The 18,642-nt window shown below is 45.1% G+C and overlaps 1 protein-coding gene across 2 annotated transcripts; it reads right to left on the bottom strand.

Annotated features, from left to right (window-relative positions):
- Nucleotides 1–512: 512 nt before the first annotated feature.
- Nucleotides 513–17,974, bottom strand: PPP1R7 (protein phosphatase 1 regulatory subunit 7). 2 transcript variants are annotated; one of them, XM_063166593.1, is made up of 11 exons: nt 17,891–17,971; nt 17,191–17,268; nt 16,901–17,023; nt 12,825–12,880; nt 11,810–11,875; nt 11,143–11,273; nt 9,724–9,886; nt 6,605–6,721; nt 5,271–5,375; nt 4,342–4,428; nt 513–896 (listed from the first exon to the last, which is right to left on the bottom strand). In XM_063166593.1, exons 2-11 carry the CDS (start codon nt 17,231–17,233, stop codon nt 720–722), a joined length of 1,068 nt encoding a protein of 355 aa, XP_063022663.1. In that variant the 5' UTR covers nt 17,234–17,268; nt 17,891–17,971; the 3' UTR covers nt 513–719. The 2 variants fall into 2 exon arrangements, with proteins under 2 accessions (XP_063022663.1, XP_063022664.1); XM_063166594.1 differs by lacking the exon at nt 17,191–17,268 and having other exon boundaries at nt 17,891–17,974.
- Between the last annotated feature and the right edge of the window lie 668 nt (nt 17,975–18,642).

Genomic DNA, 18,642 nt, shown 5'->3' with positions numbered 1-18,642 from the left:
TCAGCTACTGCAGAGACGCAGTTCAAGGGCCCAGATCAAACACAGGTATAGAGGGACAGCAATACCACACTGCCATCTTCAGCAGGAGCAGGATGTGTTTCAGGTTTTCTGATGACAAACACTGTCTGCAACAAAGTGCTACTAAATCCCTACCTGGCTCACCATTAATATATTAACCCGTTTTTCCCCAGTCCTCTCATGAGCTTGTAGCTCTGTTTAAAAACCTGAATACAAAAAGACTGCTCCCCCTGCAGCCCCATGTTGTACCACCAGGTAAACCTGATAACTAACCTGGGTCAGATCTTTTTTCACTTTTGCAGGCCACTGTTGAGCCTTGATCTGGAGGTGGTGTTTGTGAGGACATTCCTGACCTGAACCTGTGTCACAGAGTCACCAGGGGTCAGCAAGTGCCTCCCATGGCTTCAGCCTGCTGCAAACACCTTCTGGTAAAGGTGTTTGGAGCAGGCAAACCACCTCCCCCACGAAATAAAAACCACAGGCACACTGAAGGCTCTTGTGTTAAGATTTAATAATAATAATAACAACATTTCAAAAACAATGAGTGCATTGTACACGAGACCTGGTTTCAGTGCTTTCTGTTGACTTTTTGCCCTGTGTGTGTCGGTGTACTGAAGACCTGGGGATGGTGAGTGGATAAAAAACCCTGCTGGGACATTTTCTGGAGGAGGGCAGGGGAGGGAGGGAGGGCAGCAGGAGGCTCAGAACCGCACGAAGGTGGCGTCGATCTGCCGCACGGTCGGGAGGGCCAGCATGATTTTGCGCCGGTACTGGGGGTCCTTCTGCAGGGGGTTCCTCTCCAGGTACACAGTCTCCAAATTCTTGGCTCCTTTCAGCTCATCCAGGTCGCTCCAGCTCTCCACGAGGTTGTCATTCATCTGCAGAGCACACACACAGAGCCATGTTCACACCCACAGGGAGCCCCCAGAAAAGGAGAGCAGTGGCGGTGCTGAGTCACTGCTACTGGGGCAGCACTGCTCACAAACACCTTCCCTGCCAGATCCTTCTTGCCCTGGAACCCCTGAGATGAGCTCTCCTGTCCCACATGCCAGGCTCAGCACAAACACCTTTCCTACCAGATCCTTCTTGCCCTGGAAGCCCTGAGATGAGCTCTCCTGTCTCACAGGCCAGGCTCAGCACAAACACCTCCCTACCAGGTCCTTCTTGCCCTGGAACCCCTGAGATAAGCTCTCCTGTCTCACAGGCCAGGCTCAGCACAAACACCTCCCTACCAGGTCCTTCTTGCCCTGGAACCCCTGAGATAAGCTCTCCTGTCTCATAAGACAGGCTCTGCACAAACACCTTTCCTACCAGATCCTTCTTGCCCTGGAAGCCCTGAGATGAGCTCTCCTGTCTCATGTGCCAGGCTCAGCAGAAACACCTCCCTACCAGGTCCTTCTTGCCCTGGAAGCCCTGAGATGAGCTCTCCTGTCTCATAAGACAGGCTCAGCACTAAACCCAGCTTCTCCACACTGTCCTGGCTGCTGGGCAGATGTGCCACCCTTCAGACAGCAGATCCAACCCAAGCACTGAGCTAGGAGAGACCCTGCAAAGCACCAGGCCAGTCTCCACACCCTCTCCCACTCCACTCTGCATTTATGGGCTGGAAATCTTTATATCATAATTTATTTCTACTGTGACATCCACCTTTACTTTTATGACTTCTCAGGACACATTAGAAAAGGTCCCAAACTGACAAGAAAAGCAACATTTTCCTCTCTCTCTACATAAATTTCCCTGCAAACACTGATTCTGCACTCCAGAGGAAATGCCAAGCTCTGTGATTTGGGTTCTTCCCCTGCCTCATTGTTGGCTCAGCAATTGCACACAGAGGGTTGAGTGCTTCAGCTGCCCAACAAGGAAGCAAAGCTGCAAGGTGGCCCCAAGCTGTCCAAGCCTGAGAAAACAGCACCCTTTGCTTTTGGATACAGAGTCACTGCAGCAATGCCACCTTCACATTAAATATAAAAAACCTCATTGGATTGTCTCATTCTGCTACAGCTCATCACAATGTTACTTCAGCCAAGTCACTCAACTTTCAGACATCTCAGTCCCTCCATTGGGGATGTGCTACTGAGAAACTGCTGGAAGACTATTACAGTGGACAGGATTTTGAATTCTGTTTACTTGAGGTGTTAAAGGACATTGTTATGTGGCTTCAACTGTGCAGTCAGTGAAAAAAAATATAAATTTGGAGATACAACACTGGTTTCCATTGAAAATTCTGCCTTGCTCCTTTTCAAACAAATCAGTTTTTTTAAACATAGTGTTGGAAGGCTGGAACAAAGCCAGGAGGGCATTTTCTGTGCTCAGTTAACAGATCTTGGCCAGTCCTCTGCTCTGACAAAGGACTCTAAACACACTGGTGTTTTTGCAAAGGAATCCAGCCCAGTTCAGCACAAGTCATTTCAGTACAAGTGCAACCAGTGCAGACACCTCCTATCAGCACAGCAACAGCAAAGAGGCAAACAGGAGGAAATTGCACAGGATTAGGGCAGGCCCCACACCAGCCACACTGCCCTGCCTCACCTCTCTGCCCAAAAGATGAATGGGCAGTTAAATGGGCTTCTCAAAAACAGAAATGCTCCTTTCAGACAGGCATGGCCAGCTAACACTGCTGGCTGGCTCCTCAGCCACACTGCAAGATGAGGAACACCATCTAAGGAGCCTGGGCTGCAGACTCCAGCTGGGCTTCATTTGAAGCTGCTTTCAGCTCCTTTTCTCTCAGCATCTGCCCAAGAGTTTAAATCACTCCAAATGACAGACATTATACAGCACAACTCTTATTCTCAGCCTTGAATGCAGAGACTCTACAAGAGCTAAAGCAGGTGCCAGCTCATCAACATCTGCTGCTGCTTCTCCATTTTCTCACATCAGCACCTCTGTGCACAGCTCCCAAACATGGCACAGGGCTGATGCTTCAGGACAGGGCACCTCTGAATTTCCTGACCTAGGAAAGCCAAGGAGCTCAGCAATTCAGGGTGCCAGAAAGAAACAGAAGCAATCCTAAGCTGTTATGTGACATTCACATTCTCTGAACATGATTCCTTTGCCCACGTTTTTTCTCCTGGGAAGCTGAGAGGCAGCGAGAAACCTCAGAGAAAAGGAAAACAATTCTTATCCCATTTGCTTCTCCTGTGTTTTGCTTGTCTGGAATGTATTTGGAGATTGTTTACCCACAGGTGATTGTTTCATTGGATTCTGCTGTGAGTTGTTTTCACTCTTTGGCCAATTGGGGCCAAGCTGTGTCTGGACTCTGGAGAGAGTCACGAGTTTTCATAATTATCTTTTTAGCATTCTGTATTCTTTAGTATTATATTTAACATTTATATATATATAATATATTTATATATATATATTTATTATGTATATATATATAAATTTATATATATATATATAAATTATATATATATATACACTATAATACACTATACTATTATATTATATCCTATTATATTATATATTTATATTATATTATTAGCAGAATAATTGGATTCCCCTGTGAGTTGTTTTCACTCATTGGCCAACTGGGGCCAGGCTGTGTCTGGACTCTGGAGAGAGTCACGAGTTTTCATTATTATCTTTTTAGCATTCTGTATTCTTTAGTATTATATTTAATATTTATATATATATAAATTTATATATATATATATATATATATATAAAATATTTATATACATAATATTTATATATATATAAATTATATATATATACACTATACTATTATATTATATCCTATTATATTATATATTTATATTATATTATTAGCATTATATTTAGCATTCTTTAGTATAGTATATATAGTATTCTTTAATATAATGTAGTATAATAAAATTATAAATTAACCTTCTAATAACATAAAATCAAATACATCATTCTTCCCTTCCATGGGGCTCACTTATGTGCATTTAGAACACATAGGAATGGAATCAGAAGTTGGTTTAGTTTTCTCCATAATTATAACACCACAAATACACCAACCCTGCTCTGAACAAGCTCTGTGCTTCCCCTGGTACTCTGTCATTACAGAAAGAAGAGCTGCAGAAATAGGACATGTGGGGCTGTTTCATAACCAACCTGGGCATGAAGGAAGGGCCCATTTCCCAGGCACAGACAGGCTCCTCACCACTCAGCAAGAAATTTTCAAGCTCTTCCCTGTCCCTGGGGAAAACCACCACACTATGCATGCAGACTGTCAGATCTTAAAGCTGATCACCAGAACCAGAAGAGCTCCAAGGCACACAAGTCCATGTGCTGCCCATCTGAAGGGTTTCCCTCACTGTGGCACAGACATTTTGGGCAACAGCTCTGGCCTGTGCTTACCCAGAACTCCTGCAGCTCTGTTAGGTGACTGATATTCTCAATCTTCTTAATTCTGTTGGCTGCAATGTCCAGCATTGTGAGTTTGTTCTAGACAAAGCAAACACAAAAATATTAGATCTGATTTCCTTTCATCTTCTCTGTGCCACTTTTTCCAAGCCCAGAGCTGGAAGCTGTCAGGAGCAGACACATTATTGCCAGCTGCTCACACTCAGCCCAGCTCTTGCTGCCCATGTGGAACAAGGAAGATTGTTTTCCATTAAGCTGGGCTACTGACTCCCCCAAATGTGACAAAAATGAAGGCATTTACTGGCTGGATGGCAACTGCCAGCCAAAGGCTCCTAAAAAGTGAGCTTTCCTCAAAATACATTAAGAGGAGGATTAAAAATCAGATCCAAAGTGTCCCCTTGAGCAGCAGAGCTCAACAAACTCTTAGCAGCAGGAAACTCAACAATTTTAGAAAAGCTTTTGCTGGGTGAGAGTGAAAATGATACTTCCACAAAATCCATCCCATCCAAAAAGACAGACATGCACAGTGACAGGAAGGCAAGCTGCATGCCATGGCTGGCCTCTCTTCCTCCCAGCTCCAGTTCTGTCCCGTTGAAAAGCACTTATGGTTATCTACAAGCTGTGTCTGAAAGGCTGCAGCAGTTGTGTCCAGGAGTTCCCATGGCTGAGGATCAGCCAGGCTACTGCTTCAACCACATCTCCTTCCCCATGTCAGGAAAATAATTCTACTCCAAAATATCTGGAGGATCTTTACCCACACGAGAATTTAACATACAACAAAACACTTGGATATCTGTGGTCTCTCAAGAGACTCAGGAACCCACACCTAACTGGGGAAACTGAGGCACAGAAACTTCCAGAAAAGCCACTAACATAAGCAGCTCAGGGCAGCACTTGTGCTGCAGAGTCAGGCAGAGGCTCACATTGTTCTCCAGTCCCTCGATGACCTCGATGCCGTTGTGGCTCAGGTACAGCTCCCGCAGGTTCACCAGGCTCTGCAGCCCCTCAATCTTGGTCAGACGGTTATTCTGCAAGTGCAGCAGATCTTTAGTACCCTCCAAACCAGCCCAAATCCATGGCACTCACTGGGGGAAAACCATTCCCCTAAAGTATGGCTGGGAAGGGGAACAGTCTGTTTGGGCCCACACAGATCTTGGGAGCTCAGCTGTTTGGTCTCTGCACCCCTGATGCATGAGGAGGGACTCCATGGGAGTCCCCAGCAAGAATCAAACTCTGACCTTGCCATCAGAAGTTGCAGCCTGAAAGTTTTTGGCTTGGTGTCTTAACAAACAGCAGGCCTGTGCATGAATTTTGTAGGTCTCAGTGTTCATTTTGTAGGTCTCAGTGTTCATTTTGTAGGTCTTTACAAATGGGAAGGTCAGAGAGGAAGTTACACCACCTTAACCACACTGCACTCTTGTCTTGTCTGCACTCCTGCAGGACATAAAGCTAATTCTGTATGTCCTACAGAATAATGGCACCCACAGCAGGTGGTCAGTGTGCCTTGCCAGCAGCTTTAAGAAGAGATACCACAATGCACAAGCATTGTCACATGGGTAAGAAGGAGATTCAGTGAAAGAAATTAGCTGAGTGTATTTTATTCCACATTTTAAAAAAGGAAGAAGCTGTTTGAAAGCTCACTGAGGACAGATTGCATTCAGCACAGGCTCATTCACATTTCTGGCCTCCTCAGTAAGAAGGCAGTGACACCAAGGCACTGTCACTGCAAGGCATCACGCTTTCAGTGTTATTGTAACACATCAGGAAACAGTGTTTCAGGAAGGAAGAAGGGAATAACACTCATTTCCTGTTCTTTCTTCCATAAAAATCAGACAGCTGCTTTATAATTTTATCAGTGTCTGTCAATCTCAAGTAGCATGAAAGGACGAAAAAAGACAACACAAAGAATATCTCACTTCCTTCCAGCACGGGAGTTTGACTCTAACCCTGCAGACCTGCTAAGGGGGTGCTGACAAGAGGCTGGAGAGGGATTTTTCACAAGGATATGAAGTGAAGGGGGAAGGAAGGTTTAAATTAGATGTTAGGAAGAAATTCTTCTCAGTGAGGGAGGTGAGGCCCTGGCACAGAGAAGCTGTGGCTGCCCCTGGATCCCTGGGACACAGCCTGGGATGGTGGAATGTGCCCTGCCCATTTCAGGAGGTGGAGCAAGATGGTCTCTAAGGTTCCTTCCAGCCCAAAGCATCAGAAGAGCTGATCCCATCTCACAGGGTGGTTCAAGGCTTTCAGAACACAGTACCTGTATACTGAGCACAGTCAGGTTTGTCAGGGCATCCAGGTTCTGGAGCTTGGTGATTTTATTCTTCCCAAGGAACAGACTGTCAAGATTAGCCAAGGTGTCAATGTTTTCAATTACCTGTGAAACAACCAGAGGAGAGACAGTGTTACTGCAAAGCTCCACCTGGGAGACGTGGCTGTCATTTTGTAGCCACATTATAACCACGTGGTGTAGCCTGGGGAGAAGATACTCATTTGTGAATTTAAAGAAAAAGCTGTTACTAGTGAATGGAAAGAGAATCTGGGAAGAAAGAAAACAATTAGTAAATTTAGTGCTGCACATCAGTGACTCTATAACACAGGTGAGTTGTTCAGCCTCTCTGTCATGAGCAAAGTTAGCTGTCTCACAGGGTGTGTGTTATTGGATTTCACTGTACAGCCTTGCTTCTGGCAGAACACACCCACAGCAGTCAGTGATGCACACCTTTTAAATACACACATTACTGGGAGAACACAGACACTGCTCCAGTTCAGCTCCAGCTCAGCCTTCAGGAAGAGAAAATCAGGATTTCTGTGAAGCATCAAGGATGTTACACAGGAAGGGAGAAAGCACAAACAGAAGAGTGAAAACAGGAAAAAAAGGAAAAAGGGTAAGATTACAAAAGGCTCCTGCAAACAGAAGGAAACACGTTTATTTCACAGGGAAAAGCCTCTGAATTAAAAAATCAAGATGCTGTTAAAAGCAGCAAGGACTTCAGCTCACAGTAAAAACAATAACATGGACACAGACACACCCAGAGCTGTGTCTTGCTGTGCTCAGGCAGGCTGTGACATCTCAGCTTTTCCACGTGCCTCCTGCCTGCCAAAATTTTCAATTCAGTAGTGCTGGGGAGCCACTGAGTCCCAGCAGCACCTGGATCACTCTGGGTGCTCACCTGGGCATGTAACAGCACAAGGAAGGAGAAGATGGACACTCAGGAAAGGACCTCTATCCCACAGCTGCCAGAACACTGAACATACAGTGTTAATCAGCTCAAATCTGCATTCTGCCCCCTTCAAGATTATGGACTTAGCCCTGTTGTGACCTTGCAAGAAAAATTATAGATTTGTTGCTCATTGGCAGCTTCTCCAGCTCTGAGGAGGAAATACTGATGACTCAGTACAGGGAGAGGAATGGAATATATGGACATGAGGGGACAAAAACCTAAGAACAAGTAAAGAGCTTACATTACAACTGCCTCAGTCCAACTTTAAAGAAAAAAAGCATTCAATATTCAACTTAAGCATAAAGTTTTGCTCTTCAAACAGAGCAAGAAGTGCTAAGTAATAAGGGATTCCAAGCTAAGGGCACTCTGGGAGGTTTGAGTAGGCAAGAACAGCTTTAATACACAGAGAAAAAGTCAATCAGGCACACAGAGCCAAGAACTCTGCCTGAAGAGTCCACAGCCTTGTACCCTAAAGAGTTAAGGGTATGTCCAGCTGTAGAACACACACCCTACACCAAGAGAAAAGCAGCCCAGGAGCTCTGGGTACCCCCAGGCAGCACCAGATTTCTCTGTGCCAAGCCAAGTCACAGGTTACCCACTCCAATCAAGCAATTAGAAGCACAGAACACTGCTGTTTGAAGCAAGTCAAAATAGAATTAACAGACAAACAGAAAAAAACCCCACTAAAAATAAAGTAATTTAAGAAGCTTGTGTTACCCATACAGCAACAATTTAGGTTTTTTTGTTTGTTTGTTTGTTCTTAATATGCTCAGGCTCAACACTGAGAAAGCACATAAAATAAATCTAACCTTATTGCTAAAAACATATTCCTTGGCTTGACAACATAATTGACAATGTACTGCTTAAGTATCAATTCAGAAATCTAGCTGGATTTCTTTTTTTCCAGATGAAAATGATGCTTAGATACAGAATACAGTTTTGTTTAACCCAGCTTCTGTCATGTAAGGATCAGTGTGCTGAGCCTGCTCTGCTTCTGAAAAAAGCCAAGTGCTTCTCTCCATAACTCCTGTCCCTCATCCTATGCAAACTCTAAGGCTCCTAATCCCCCATCTGACCTGGCTGATGTTCTCACACTCTAGATTTATCCCCCTAAATAATTTCATTTCCAAAGCAGAAATTCCTGGAAAACAATTCAGTCCAGTTTGGCTTTAGGAGGAAACCAAAATTTTTCCTCTTCAAAAAAGCAGCACACATCTTAGCCTTAGAAGGCTGCTTTTAATAGCTGAAGTTTCCTTCTTTTCTACAAAGAAAAGTGTTCTTCCACAAGTCCTGAAACAAAGGGGACAATTTTTCTATTTTTCTTTTCTATTTTTTCCAAGAGGACAATTTTTCTTTTCCTAATCTTTTACCATAACAAGTAATTTCTCAGAGACTATAAATGGGCAGCACCAACTTACACCACATTGATTGAAATGCACTCATCTTCATGAGTATTTTCTAAAGAGCATGTAATTAAAAAAGCTTTTTAAAAAGAGCTTATTTTGCATGTTGCAAGTCTTTTGTGTCATCTGTCTGACCAGTTCTCTTATGAACTGAGTAAATCCATGAATCATACCTTAGGGACAGGAGACACTGCTCAAAACTGCTCCCCTGTAAGTGGCACAGATTTTAAATTGAGAAAGTCACAATGTGCACAATAAAATCCCAAAGCAATCAGCAGTGCAGTACCAAGTTTTAGGTTTTAAAGGCATTCCAGAGCAAAGCATCAAGAAAATCTTTTTCCTAAACAAGACTGACTGCCATAGCAGGCTGTAAATTGCACCTGCAAATCAAACTCATTTTGCTCTCAATAGGTTTCATGGACTCAGCACCAGCCTGTGGAAAGGTAAGAGAAAAGAACTGCTGGTTTTGACAGGCTTGGCTCTCTAGCAGGGAGAACCATCACCTGCAAAAGGAAACACACAGGGGATATAGGAGTTCATTAAAGACACAATTCACAAATGGTGATTTAGCAGCCAGGCACTAATGCACAATGAAAGGCTCCAGCATGCACAGCAATCAGCACAGGGAGTGACTGGAACAATAAAAACCAACAAAACTGCAAACCAAAGTCAGTGCAGTGCACTTTCAGGAAATGCCAATATCACAGCACAGAGCTCAGAACTCTGCAGCCAACACCTCTGAGCAAACCTACCCGAATTCGATTGGACCCCAACTCCAACATCTGCAGCATCTGCAGGCTGCTCAAATTCTCAATTTTAGTGATTTTGTTGTTGACAAGGAAGAGCTTTTTAAGCTGGGTGAGCCGATCCAGTCCTTCAATGTGTCGCAGAACGTTAAAGGAGATGTCCAGGACCCTGGGGCAAAACAAACCAAAGGTCTCATCAGCCCATCAGGCAGGGATGATTCTGAAAGAAACACTTGCAAATTGGTGGGGTGTGGTGTTTGTGAGGTGAGAAATGAGGAATCTGACTCTGTGTTCTCAGAAGGCTGATTTATTATTATGTAATATGATATTATATTAAAAATGCTATACTAAAACTGTACTAAAGACAGAAAAGGATACAGACAGAAGGCTTAACAAGAATCATCATGAAAAACTTGTGACTGACTCCTCAGAGTCCAACACAGCTGATGGTAATTGGTCATTAGGTAAAAACAATTCACATGTTGGGATAAATAATCTCCAGACCACATTCCAGAGCAGCAAACACAGGAGAAGCAATCAGATAATTATTGTTTTCATTTCTCTCTGAGGCTTCTCAGCTTCCCAGGAGAAGAATCCTGGGCAAAGAGGATTTTTCATAATATCATTCAGAAAATATCATGGTGACAGTGGGGAATCTCCCTGACTGCAGAGATCAAGCCTTGAAGCTAAAGTCATGAATGTAATTTCTTTTTATCAAAAAATACAACAAATAAAACTTTCAAAATACTTCTGCAGTGTGTTAGGAAAAAAAATCACCTGCCACATGCAGAAGACAGCCATTATTTTGCCCAGCCATGGAGCTGCCACGGTGGAAAATGCCAATCTGCATGTTCCTTGGGAAAGGTGCCTGCCTGCAAGATCTGCCTCTGACAGGACCATGTCAAGGGCTCCCCTGGGCAGGGAAAGGTTGTGATGGTGAGAATTGGGCCAGTCCTGCCCCAGGGAGAACAGTTTTGTCATGTACCTCCAGAGTGATTCAGGCAAGTGCCAGAAACTCAGCAACTTGGAAGGGCACTTACTCCTTCCCTAACACTCTTCAAAAATAAAAATAACCTTACCTGAAATCTCTTGTCATTTTTGCAGGAATAAACACCTGTTACACAGAGCTCTCACTGCAAGAGCAAAGGGCCTGAGAGCTCCTACACCTTGTGGAAGCTACAACCACCAGTCATTCTCACTGTCTCACACAGCACAGGGTTCATTTCCAGCTGCTTTTTGCAGCTTCAGGATAATGGAAGTTGTGTACTCCACAGGTGGAATAACAATAGAGAACAGACATTATCCTTCACTGAGCACCAGAATAAATCCTGAGAGAGGCTAAAACACTGGGCTAAGTACAGCATGAGTAACACAGTGAGCAGCAAACCACCCCCAACCTAACCCTGCTGATTGCCCTGCACTCACTCAAGGTCCACCAGAGCCTCCACGTTCTCAATCTTCTTGATTTGATTGTCATAGAGATCCAGCTCCCTCAAGGTCTGCAGCTGCTCCAGGTTCTCAATGCGCTTAATCAAGTTCTGCCGCAGACACAGGGTCTAATTGTGGAGAAAAGTTGGAAAAGCAACAAAAAAATGGCTATGAAGGATTGCATGTAATGCCTCACAGACTAAAAGGTGTGGGTGAGGGTTCCCCCATTAAGTTTTGTTGGGAATTTGTTGGGGTTTGTTTGATTTTTTTAAACAATCTTTTCTTGGTATACTCCAATTCTACGGAAGGAAATCTTTCAGCCACAATGGTCAGATACAGTAACAGCAGCACAGAGAGGATACAAAATCTCCATCCTTGGAAACACTCAAAAGCTTAACTGGAGAAGGCCTTGAGCAACATGTTCTGATTGGGCCTGCTTTGAGGGCTTCACCATCCACATTATTCTATGTTCAGTCTGCTCTGCTAGTCCAGGATGTGCCCTGATGCACTGCCTCTCACCAACTTCCAAAACACACTTTCTTCTTCAGCTAAAAATGAAGCAAACCCACTAAATCTCAGCCAAAAAGAGACTGTCTATCTGTCCTCTTATAGGTGAGAAAATCCCCAGTTCCAAGAGGCATTCTCTGCTCCCCAGGACTGTTACCTTCACTTTCTTGAGCACCTCAAATCCTTCAATCTTCCCAATCCGGAAATGATTCAAGTCAACATCCTGAAAGAGAAATTGAGGGATTTAGCAGCTGTTCCAAAACAAATCTGGTCTTTAAAGATCAATCTGGTACTTTGTTCTAAGGAAATCATAGGCTTACAAAAGGTGCAGCTCATTAAAACTTCCCTTCCAAGAGCATTTCTAAAATGAGTTTGGAACATTTTACCACCACAACTGAGACACACGGCCTAAACTTGTCAACTGCAAATGCAAAATGTCAACTGCATATAATGCAACAGCCCTTTCCTGAGTCTGAGCATTCCCAAAATCAGAAATCTTCAGAAATTTATTGAAATGGGAAAATTCTTGCATAAATAAAGCTTTGCATCAAGTTCTCTTACTTACTTTGCTAGGGCTTAACCAGAACACAAGTTGGCATTTCCAGTTCCAGGCCTCAGATGAGCAGGAGTCAGTGCCAGTTTGAATAACCAGTGGTTTTGTGAATGTTAATCCTGCACTGGCAATCAGCTGAGGCACTTCCCATCTGTGCTGCTCAGCCCCAGATGCTCCAGATTTGAAAGTCAAAGAGACAGAGAGCACTTCCCCACCCTCCAAAGCAGCTGAAACCCTCTGCTGCTAATGGGCTCAGGAGGTTGCTGGTGCCAAGGCACTGGGCTGGGTAAGTGCCTGTTCCAAAGCACAGGGCTCACAGCAGCCATCAGCTCACTGAACAGACTCCCTGAAGCTCACAGCCCAGCAGTGCCTCTTGCAGCACACACACACTTTCAGTGCATCTATACCTCATTTAAAATTCTAAAGTACTAACAAAACGTTTCAGCTAGGGATGAAAAATAGAACACCTCCACTTCTACTCTAAAGGCTCTGAATCAGCTCTGGGGAGGATCACAGCAGCCAGCACCTTCAGAAGAATTAGATCTTTCAATCAGGTTTCAATACTTGCCTTTGCCTACCTTTGCTTCCTGCCGAATAAAGGACAAAAATCTGCCTTTACCTCAGCCTCTGGGTCCAGGCTAATGGTCTCCATGTCCACTGGGGTCTCTGCTTCTCCTGCACGAGAGGCAAACACATTACCAGCTCCTGAAGCACACAGCCAAAGGCAGGACAACAGCCCCATGCAGAGAGCAAATGCTCCTCAGGAGGACAAACACATGAGAGGCACAATTCAATTCACAGATTCTGCTTCATTAAAGCCACGAGAGTTACAGGAAAACCTTTCTTTACAGCAGGATTTCATGCTCAGATGTAAAACACACAGAGATCAGCCCAACCTGCTGGAAACTGCAGGCTCAAGGATGGGCAGGATGCCTTTCCTTCACACCTACCCCATCCCAAGTCTGTGCTCCTCTGACAACACAACAAAACCTTGCCAAGAAGGAATCCTAACTGTCTAGTGAGATGGCCAGGAAGGACCAAACATCTCAACAATTCCACTCTTCAGGGTTTGGGTGTTTTTATTAGCACTGCCACTTCATGTCACTGTGGTGAGCACTTTTGCATGGATCTCCCTCCCTTTGTTTGGCTGAACTCCCTACTATGCCAGACAACACTGTTTATGCCACTGCATGAATTTCCTTGGGAAATGCTTTTACAGCTCTGGAAAACACCCCAGCATTTGCTGTGCTTCTACCACAGCACACGAGGGAGGGAAATTTACAGGAGAATTCATGCTGAATAATTCATGCCCATTCCCATTTGCTGGAGGTGGCTTGCTGGTTGCATCAATTGCTGTAGAAAAACAAAGTCTGATTCAGCTTTGCAAAACTGACATACAACACAAGATTTGCAAGATTTTTCTAATTCATGTGCAAAGCTTCTCTGAGTGCTACCAAAAACTCAAGCAACTTTAATTACAGTGACATCCCCAAGGCTTTGCACTAACTCCTGCATGTATGCAAGCTCATTCCCTTAACCCAGCAGCAGTGACTTTTCACAGCCCAGAGTGGTTAAAATCCCTGTAAATGTCAAGTGTTCCTATTTAATGAGTGTTCTTCCTGCTAAAGCTTGGCTTTGCAAGCAGCAGTGCAGGCACAAACAGTACCAGCATCACCATTTTTAATGCCACCATCCAGCTCCAAGGGTTTGCACAGATCATCACTGACCTTCCTGTATTTGGGCTGTTGCTCTTGCCTGGACATTTAAACAGGAAAGAGACTCACTGAGCTGATTCACAGAAGTTAAGACTGAAAAAGCAATCCTCCTTTTTTTTTTTTTTTTTTTTTTTTTTTTTTTTTTTTTTTTTTAATAGCACAAAATAGCAGGAAACAAATTATATTTTGGAGCTGAAAAATGAGCTGGTAGTCCTGGGGATGTGGAACAGCAAGATAGAAATGCCACCAAAAATTGACAGATCTACCAGTGCCTGTCAGCAATGAGCAGTGAGCAATGCCTGCTTTTTCTTATTTTAGTTCCATATCAGGAGCTCTGCCCTTCAGCAAGGGAGGGGGATACCCCACCCTGCTGCTATCAAGGCTGCACCTCTTTGATCTGTTTCCTGGGTGCAAAGACTCTCAGAGAGAAGTGCTCCAAGCCTTGCTGAATTTACAGCCCACAGGAGCAGTGCCCAGCTTTGGAACAACAGTTATTTGAGATACCACATGAAAAATCCAAATTATGCCCTGGTATTGAGTGATACTGGCAGTAACTTAGTGCTCATGGTGAAGGAACTTTGAGTTTCAAGTCCTTTGAGACTTCAAAGTTGTCCAACAGTAAAGCCAACCACACACATAGTAAAGAAAAAAATCTTCAGGAAAAACCCCATTCAAGAAAAAAACATTGATTTTGTTTGGCTAGGAAGCTTGAATATATTAATTTATAAACACTAGATTTAGGTAATGGGTTAAATACTCTGTTCTGAGGCTCCTCTTAATTTTGACATATTTGAGAGACCTCTCATGATAGCCAGTGTGGAAAACAGCACTCAAATCCAAAGCTGCAAATCCAAATCACACAGGACCCACACTACAATAAAATAAATTTCAAACTGAACACACAGGCAGTGCTGTTGTGTACTGAAGTCAATTGTCATGAAGTCTCTGCACTGTGTATAAAGCATTCAGCAGCTTGAGGGAGATGTGTGTCTGATGTCACTGTAAATCAGTATTGGTAGGAAAGTGTTAAGATACATTTTCTCCCAAGAGCAGAAAAATAAAATAAAACAAAAAAAAAAAAAAAAAAAAGGAAAGAGAAAGAAGAAAAAAAATGGTTCTAGCAAATTTACAGTCATTTTTATTTATGAAGTGACTGGATATAAAAAACCTCTAAACTGACCCTCCTACAAGCACTTTACAGCCAGGGCTGCAATTTCCCTTGCAAATTGCTTTACTCCACATTTCTCAATGGAAAAAATTCCCATCGCTCTGGCAGTGAAGTTTCCTAAGTGAATTTCTGTGTAACCCATGCCTGCAAGCCACATGCCTTTGCAGAGGTGGAAAAAAAAAATCCACCATTGAGAAAACCCAAATTCCACAGTGGGAACAGTCATTACTGAGTTATGTAAGTTCACAGTACCACAAGCATTTCAGTCAACAAAAAGCCTAACTACACCCTTAAAGTGCATATGCATGAAGAATATTAAAAATAGTTCAGTTATATGATTTCTAACCAGAGGCTCTGTTCCTCAGAGAATTAGCTAAATGATGAATTTGAAATTTCAGCTGTTCAAGCTACTTAAGATCTTCTGTGAAAAAATGTGGAAAACTCATCATTTTCCTTTCAGCTGAGAAATTCAAAGCTGGCTGTGGAAAGTATCTTGAATGTTCAAAAATTATTCCTCTGCTTGGTTCCTGCCCTAGTTTTCTGAATGCTTCTTGCAGTTTGGAAAATGTAACAATACAGTCATTCTATTAAACAGTACACAAATGTAACCCAGCAAACAAATCTGAATGTGCTTTTCTTGCTTTCACTAGAGTGAGAGCACATCACTTCTGTGATTCCTTTCATACAACTCCCAGGGGAACAAAGTGCAAAATACAACCTCCAACACACGCAGCTAAATGATGGCAGCTGAGCAAACACTCAGGGTTCCAGGCATGCAAAGGAAAGCTCCATCTGATCTGCATGCTTCCATCAACTGCACAGTTTGCAGAGCCATGAAAAATGGAAGAGCATTTCTTTAGTAAGATTTAGGGGGTTTAAATTATCAGCAACAAATTAGATCTAAAATAGAGAGCATTTAGTTATGAGAAGGGATTTAAAATTCTAGTAACAATTTATCAGTTTGAAAGATACTTTGGCAAATCCCAACGTGCAAGGTTAAGACGAGCAGGGATTCCACTGTAAGAACTAAAATTTCTTTCATAATTTCCCTTTCAGTATCCCAATAATAATAATAATAATGATAATATGGACATCTCTGTCAAAAGAATGCTGTTACACTTCAGACTGCACCAAAAGCTCAGCTCAGTTCACCACACAGGGTGTGCAGAAGTGGATCTGCTCTGACAAATTCCATGCAAAGCCCTGAAAACCCTCCTATCAAACATCCACAGGCTTTAAAGTCTGTCAGTATTTCTGTCCCATGCTCTAGTGCAAACAGTGGGAAAAGTTTACACCCAAGAGGATTCAAAGATATCATTTTGAGATGTCTTAGAACTTTTAAATTAAAACAACAGAAGAGACAGGCTCCTTCAATCTATCTAGAAATGGTCTTTGTTGCCTTCCAAAGGAATCTGGCAATTCTTTATGTAAAAAATGACATAAACTAAGGCAGAATTATGAAAAGCTCCTCATGACAACTTCTAATGAGAATCTTTCCACATAAGGTTTCTAAACTTCCATAAAAGAAAAGAATAAAGATGCTTTGCATTTTGATATCAAAGGGAAACACGGATGGGTAAATAAGCAAGGAAAAAAATTAAAAATAAAAAAAAAAATCAAAGCTCTAATACTAGCAGTTCCATAAAAAGCAGGCAACTTTATTCTAGCAACAGATTTATTGAGCTTTCAGGAGGCTGGCTCTGGGGCAGGTTCCCATGGCCACGCGGCCAGGAGGAGCCCAGGGGGTGCTGCAGGCTGTGCACACGCGGCCGGCCGGGGCTCCAGGAGGCAGCGCTGAGGCTGACACGGTACCTGCCGAGTTCTCGCCGTTCTGCTCATCCCGCAGGCTCTGCTGGCTCAGCTCTGTCACCAAGCGAACCGCCTGCTTCCTCCCCTCCTCGTCCCCCGACTCCTCGGACTCGATCCTCTTATCCACTGCACAAGACACAGAAATTCCCGGTCAGGCTTTTCCCGGCTGCGGGGCACAGGGCAGGAGCAGCAGGCAGAGAAAATAACCAGGATTCACATAAACGACTAGGCAGTTAGTAGAAATCCTAAGTTAACTAAATGAAAGGTTTAGTCTTAAATAAAAGGCCTCTTACCCCTTGTTTCTACTTTGATTTTGGATGCACTTTTTCCTCCCATCACATCTTCCTAAAACCAACAATCTGGGAAGAAGACTGGAGGAAAAAGGAAATTTCTTAGATCAATGAAGTGCAATTCCAAAGATTACGGAGATGGAATTAGAACGATTACACTTTAAGAGTTTTAGACTTAAAAAAAAAAAAAATAAAAAATCAGTATCATGTACAATAGTACCAATGACACGAAAAAGTGAAGGCATGGATAAAAAAAATCCTCGCAGATAAGAGCAACCTCCCCAGAACAACCTGCCGGATCCCTTCACGCTCACCGAGCCACAGCTCCGGTGCCACCCTGAGCCTGGACCGAGCTCCTCGCTGGCCCCCTCAGCCTTTCCTCATCTCACCGGGGCACTAAGGAAAACCAGCGCCATCCACAAGCTTTCCTTCTCGTTATCTTTACTTTTTACGTCACGGCCATCTCCACAACCCCACTGGTTCTCCCTGCGGGCACGGAGCCGGCGGGGATCCCGCCCTGCGGTGACACCCCGGCCCCGGCAGGGCCCGGCCGCTGGACACTCGGGGGCTGCACGACCCCGGAGGGCCCGCAAACCCCCCCGGCACGCAGCTGGCAGCAGCACCGCCCGGAGGCAGCGCTGGGGCAGCCGGCCGCGCCTCCCCGACCCCCACAGCCCGGGCAGCAGCCCCGGCGGGCTCTCACCCTCCATCATCTCCTGCGGCCCCGCTCCGCTCTCCGCCGCCATATCGCTCCTCCTCCCACCGCCCCTTCCGGAAACCGCCTCCGCCGCCGCCGCGGCCAATCAGAGCCCGCCGCCGCCGCCGCGCCACAGCCAATCGCGCGCAGCTGCCGCGCCCAGGAGGAGGGGCAGGGCCCCGCCCATACCCCAGCGCCCCCATGGCCTCTCGGGAGTTGTAGTTCTCTGCAGGAGGGGTGGGTGTCTGCTGTCCCTCCGCCGGGACCTGCTCCCCCTTTACCGGCGCCTGGAGCGGGACGCGTTACGCGCTGCCTTCGGCCTCGTCCTCCCGCTTACAAACCCCTGGGAGGAGCGGCTATTCCCCTGCGGAAGGGCTTTCACCCGCAGCCTCTCCCCCCGGAGCAGGTCGGCTAAGCTGCCTCACGGAGCGCGGGCACCGCGTGTGGCTGTGGCGGCGGCGGCGGCGGCGGGGAAGGGGAAGGGGAAGGGGAGGCCGGCGGGACCAACGAACCCCCGGGCACTCGAACTGTTTTGCCTCCTCCCGCGCTGGTGCCCCATTTGCTCCGCTCCGTGCCGCTCTCACAGCGCCCGTGCCCATTGGGTGCCGCGGCTGCTCAGTCCCGCCCGCCTCCCCTTCGCGCCCTCCGCCTGCGGCGGCCCGCCCTGAGGAACCGCGGCTGTGGCTGGGACCGGAGCGGTTCGTCCCGATCAGTCCTGTCCTGTTCTCTCCTGTCTTGTCCCTTCCGCTCCTGTCCCG

This window comes from Melospiza melodia, chromosome 12, assembly GCF_035770615.1.
Source record: "Melospiza melodia melodia isolate bMelMel2 chromosome 12, bMelMel2.pri, whole genome shotgun sequence".
NCBI lineage: Eukaryota > Metazoa > Chordata > Aves > Passeriformes > Passerellidae > Melospiza > Melospiza melodia.
Note: the sequence above shows the minus strand (reverse complement) of the source record. Positions and strands in the feature narration are given on the sequence as shown.

Excerpts from the sequence above, each read along its gene's own strand:
- PPP1R7 (XM_063166594.1), bottom strand. The coding sequence starts at position 17,933 with ATGGCGGCGGAGAGCGGAGCGGGGCCGCAGGAGATGATGGAGG. Across the intron at positions 4,429-5,270 it reads TCGAGGGACTGGAGAACAAT|AACAAACTCACAATGCTGGA; the intron begins GTGAGCCTCTGC and ends TGCTTTGTCTAG. Across the intron at positions 897-4,341 it reads CAGAGCTGCAGGAGTTCTGG|ATGAATGACAACCTCGTGGA; the intron begins GTAAGCACAGGC and ends TGTGCTCTGCAG.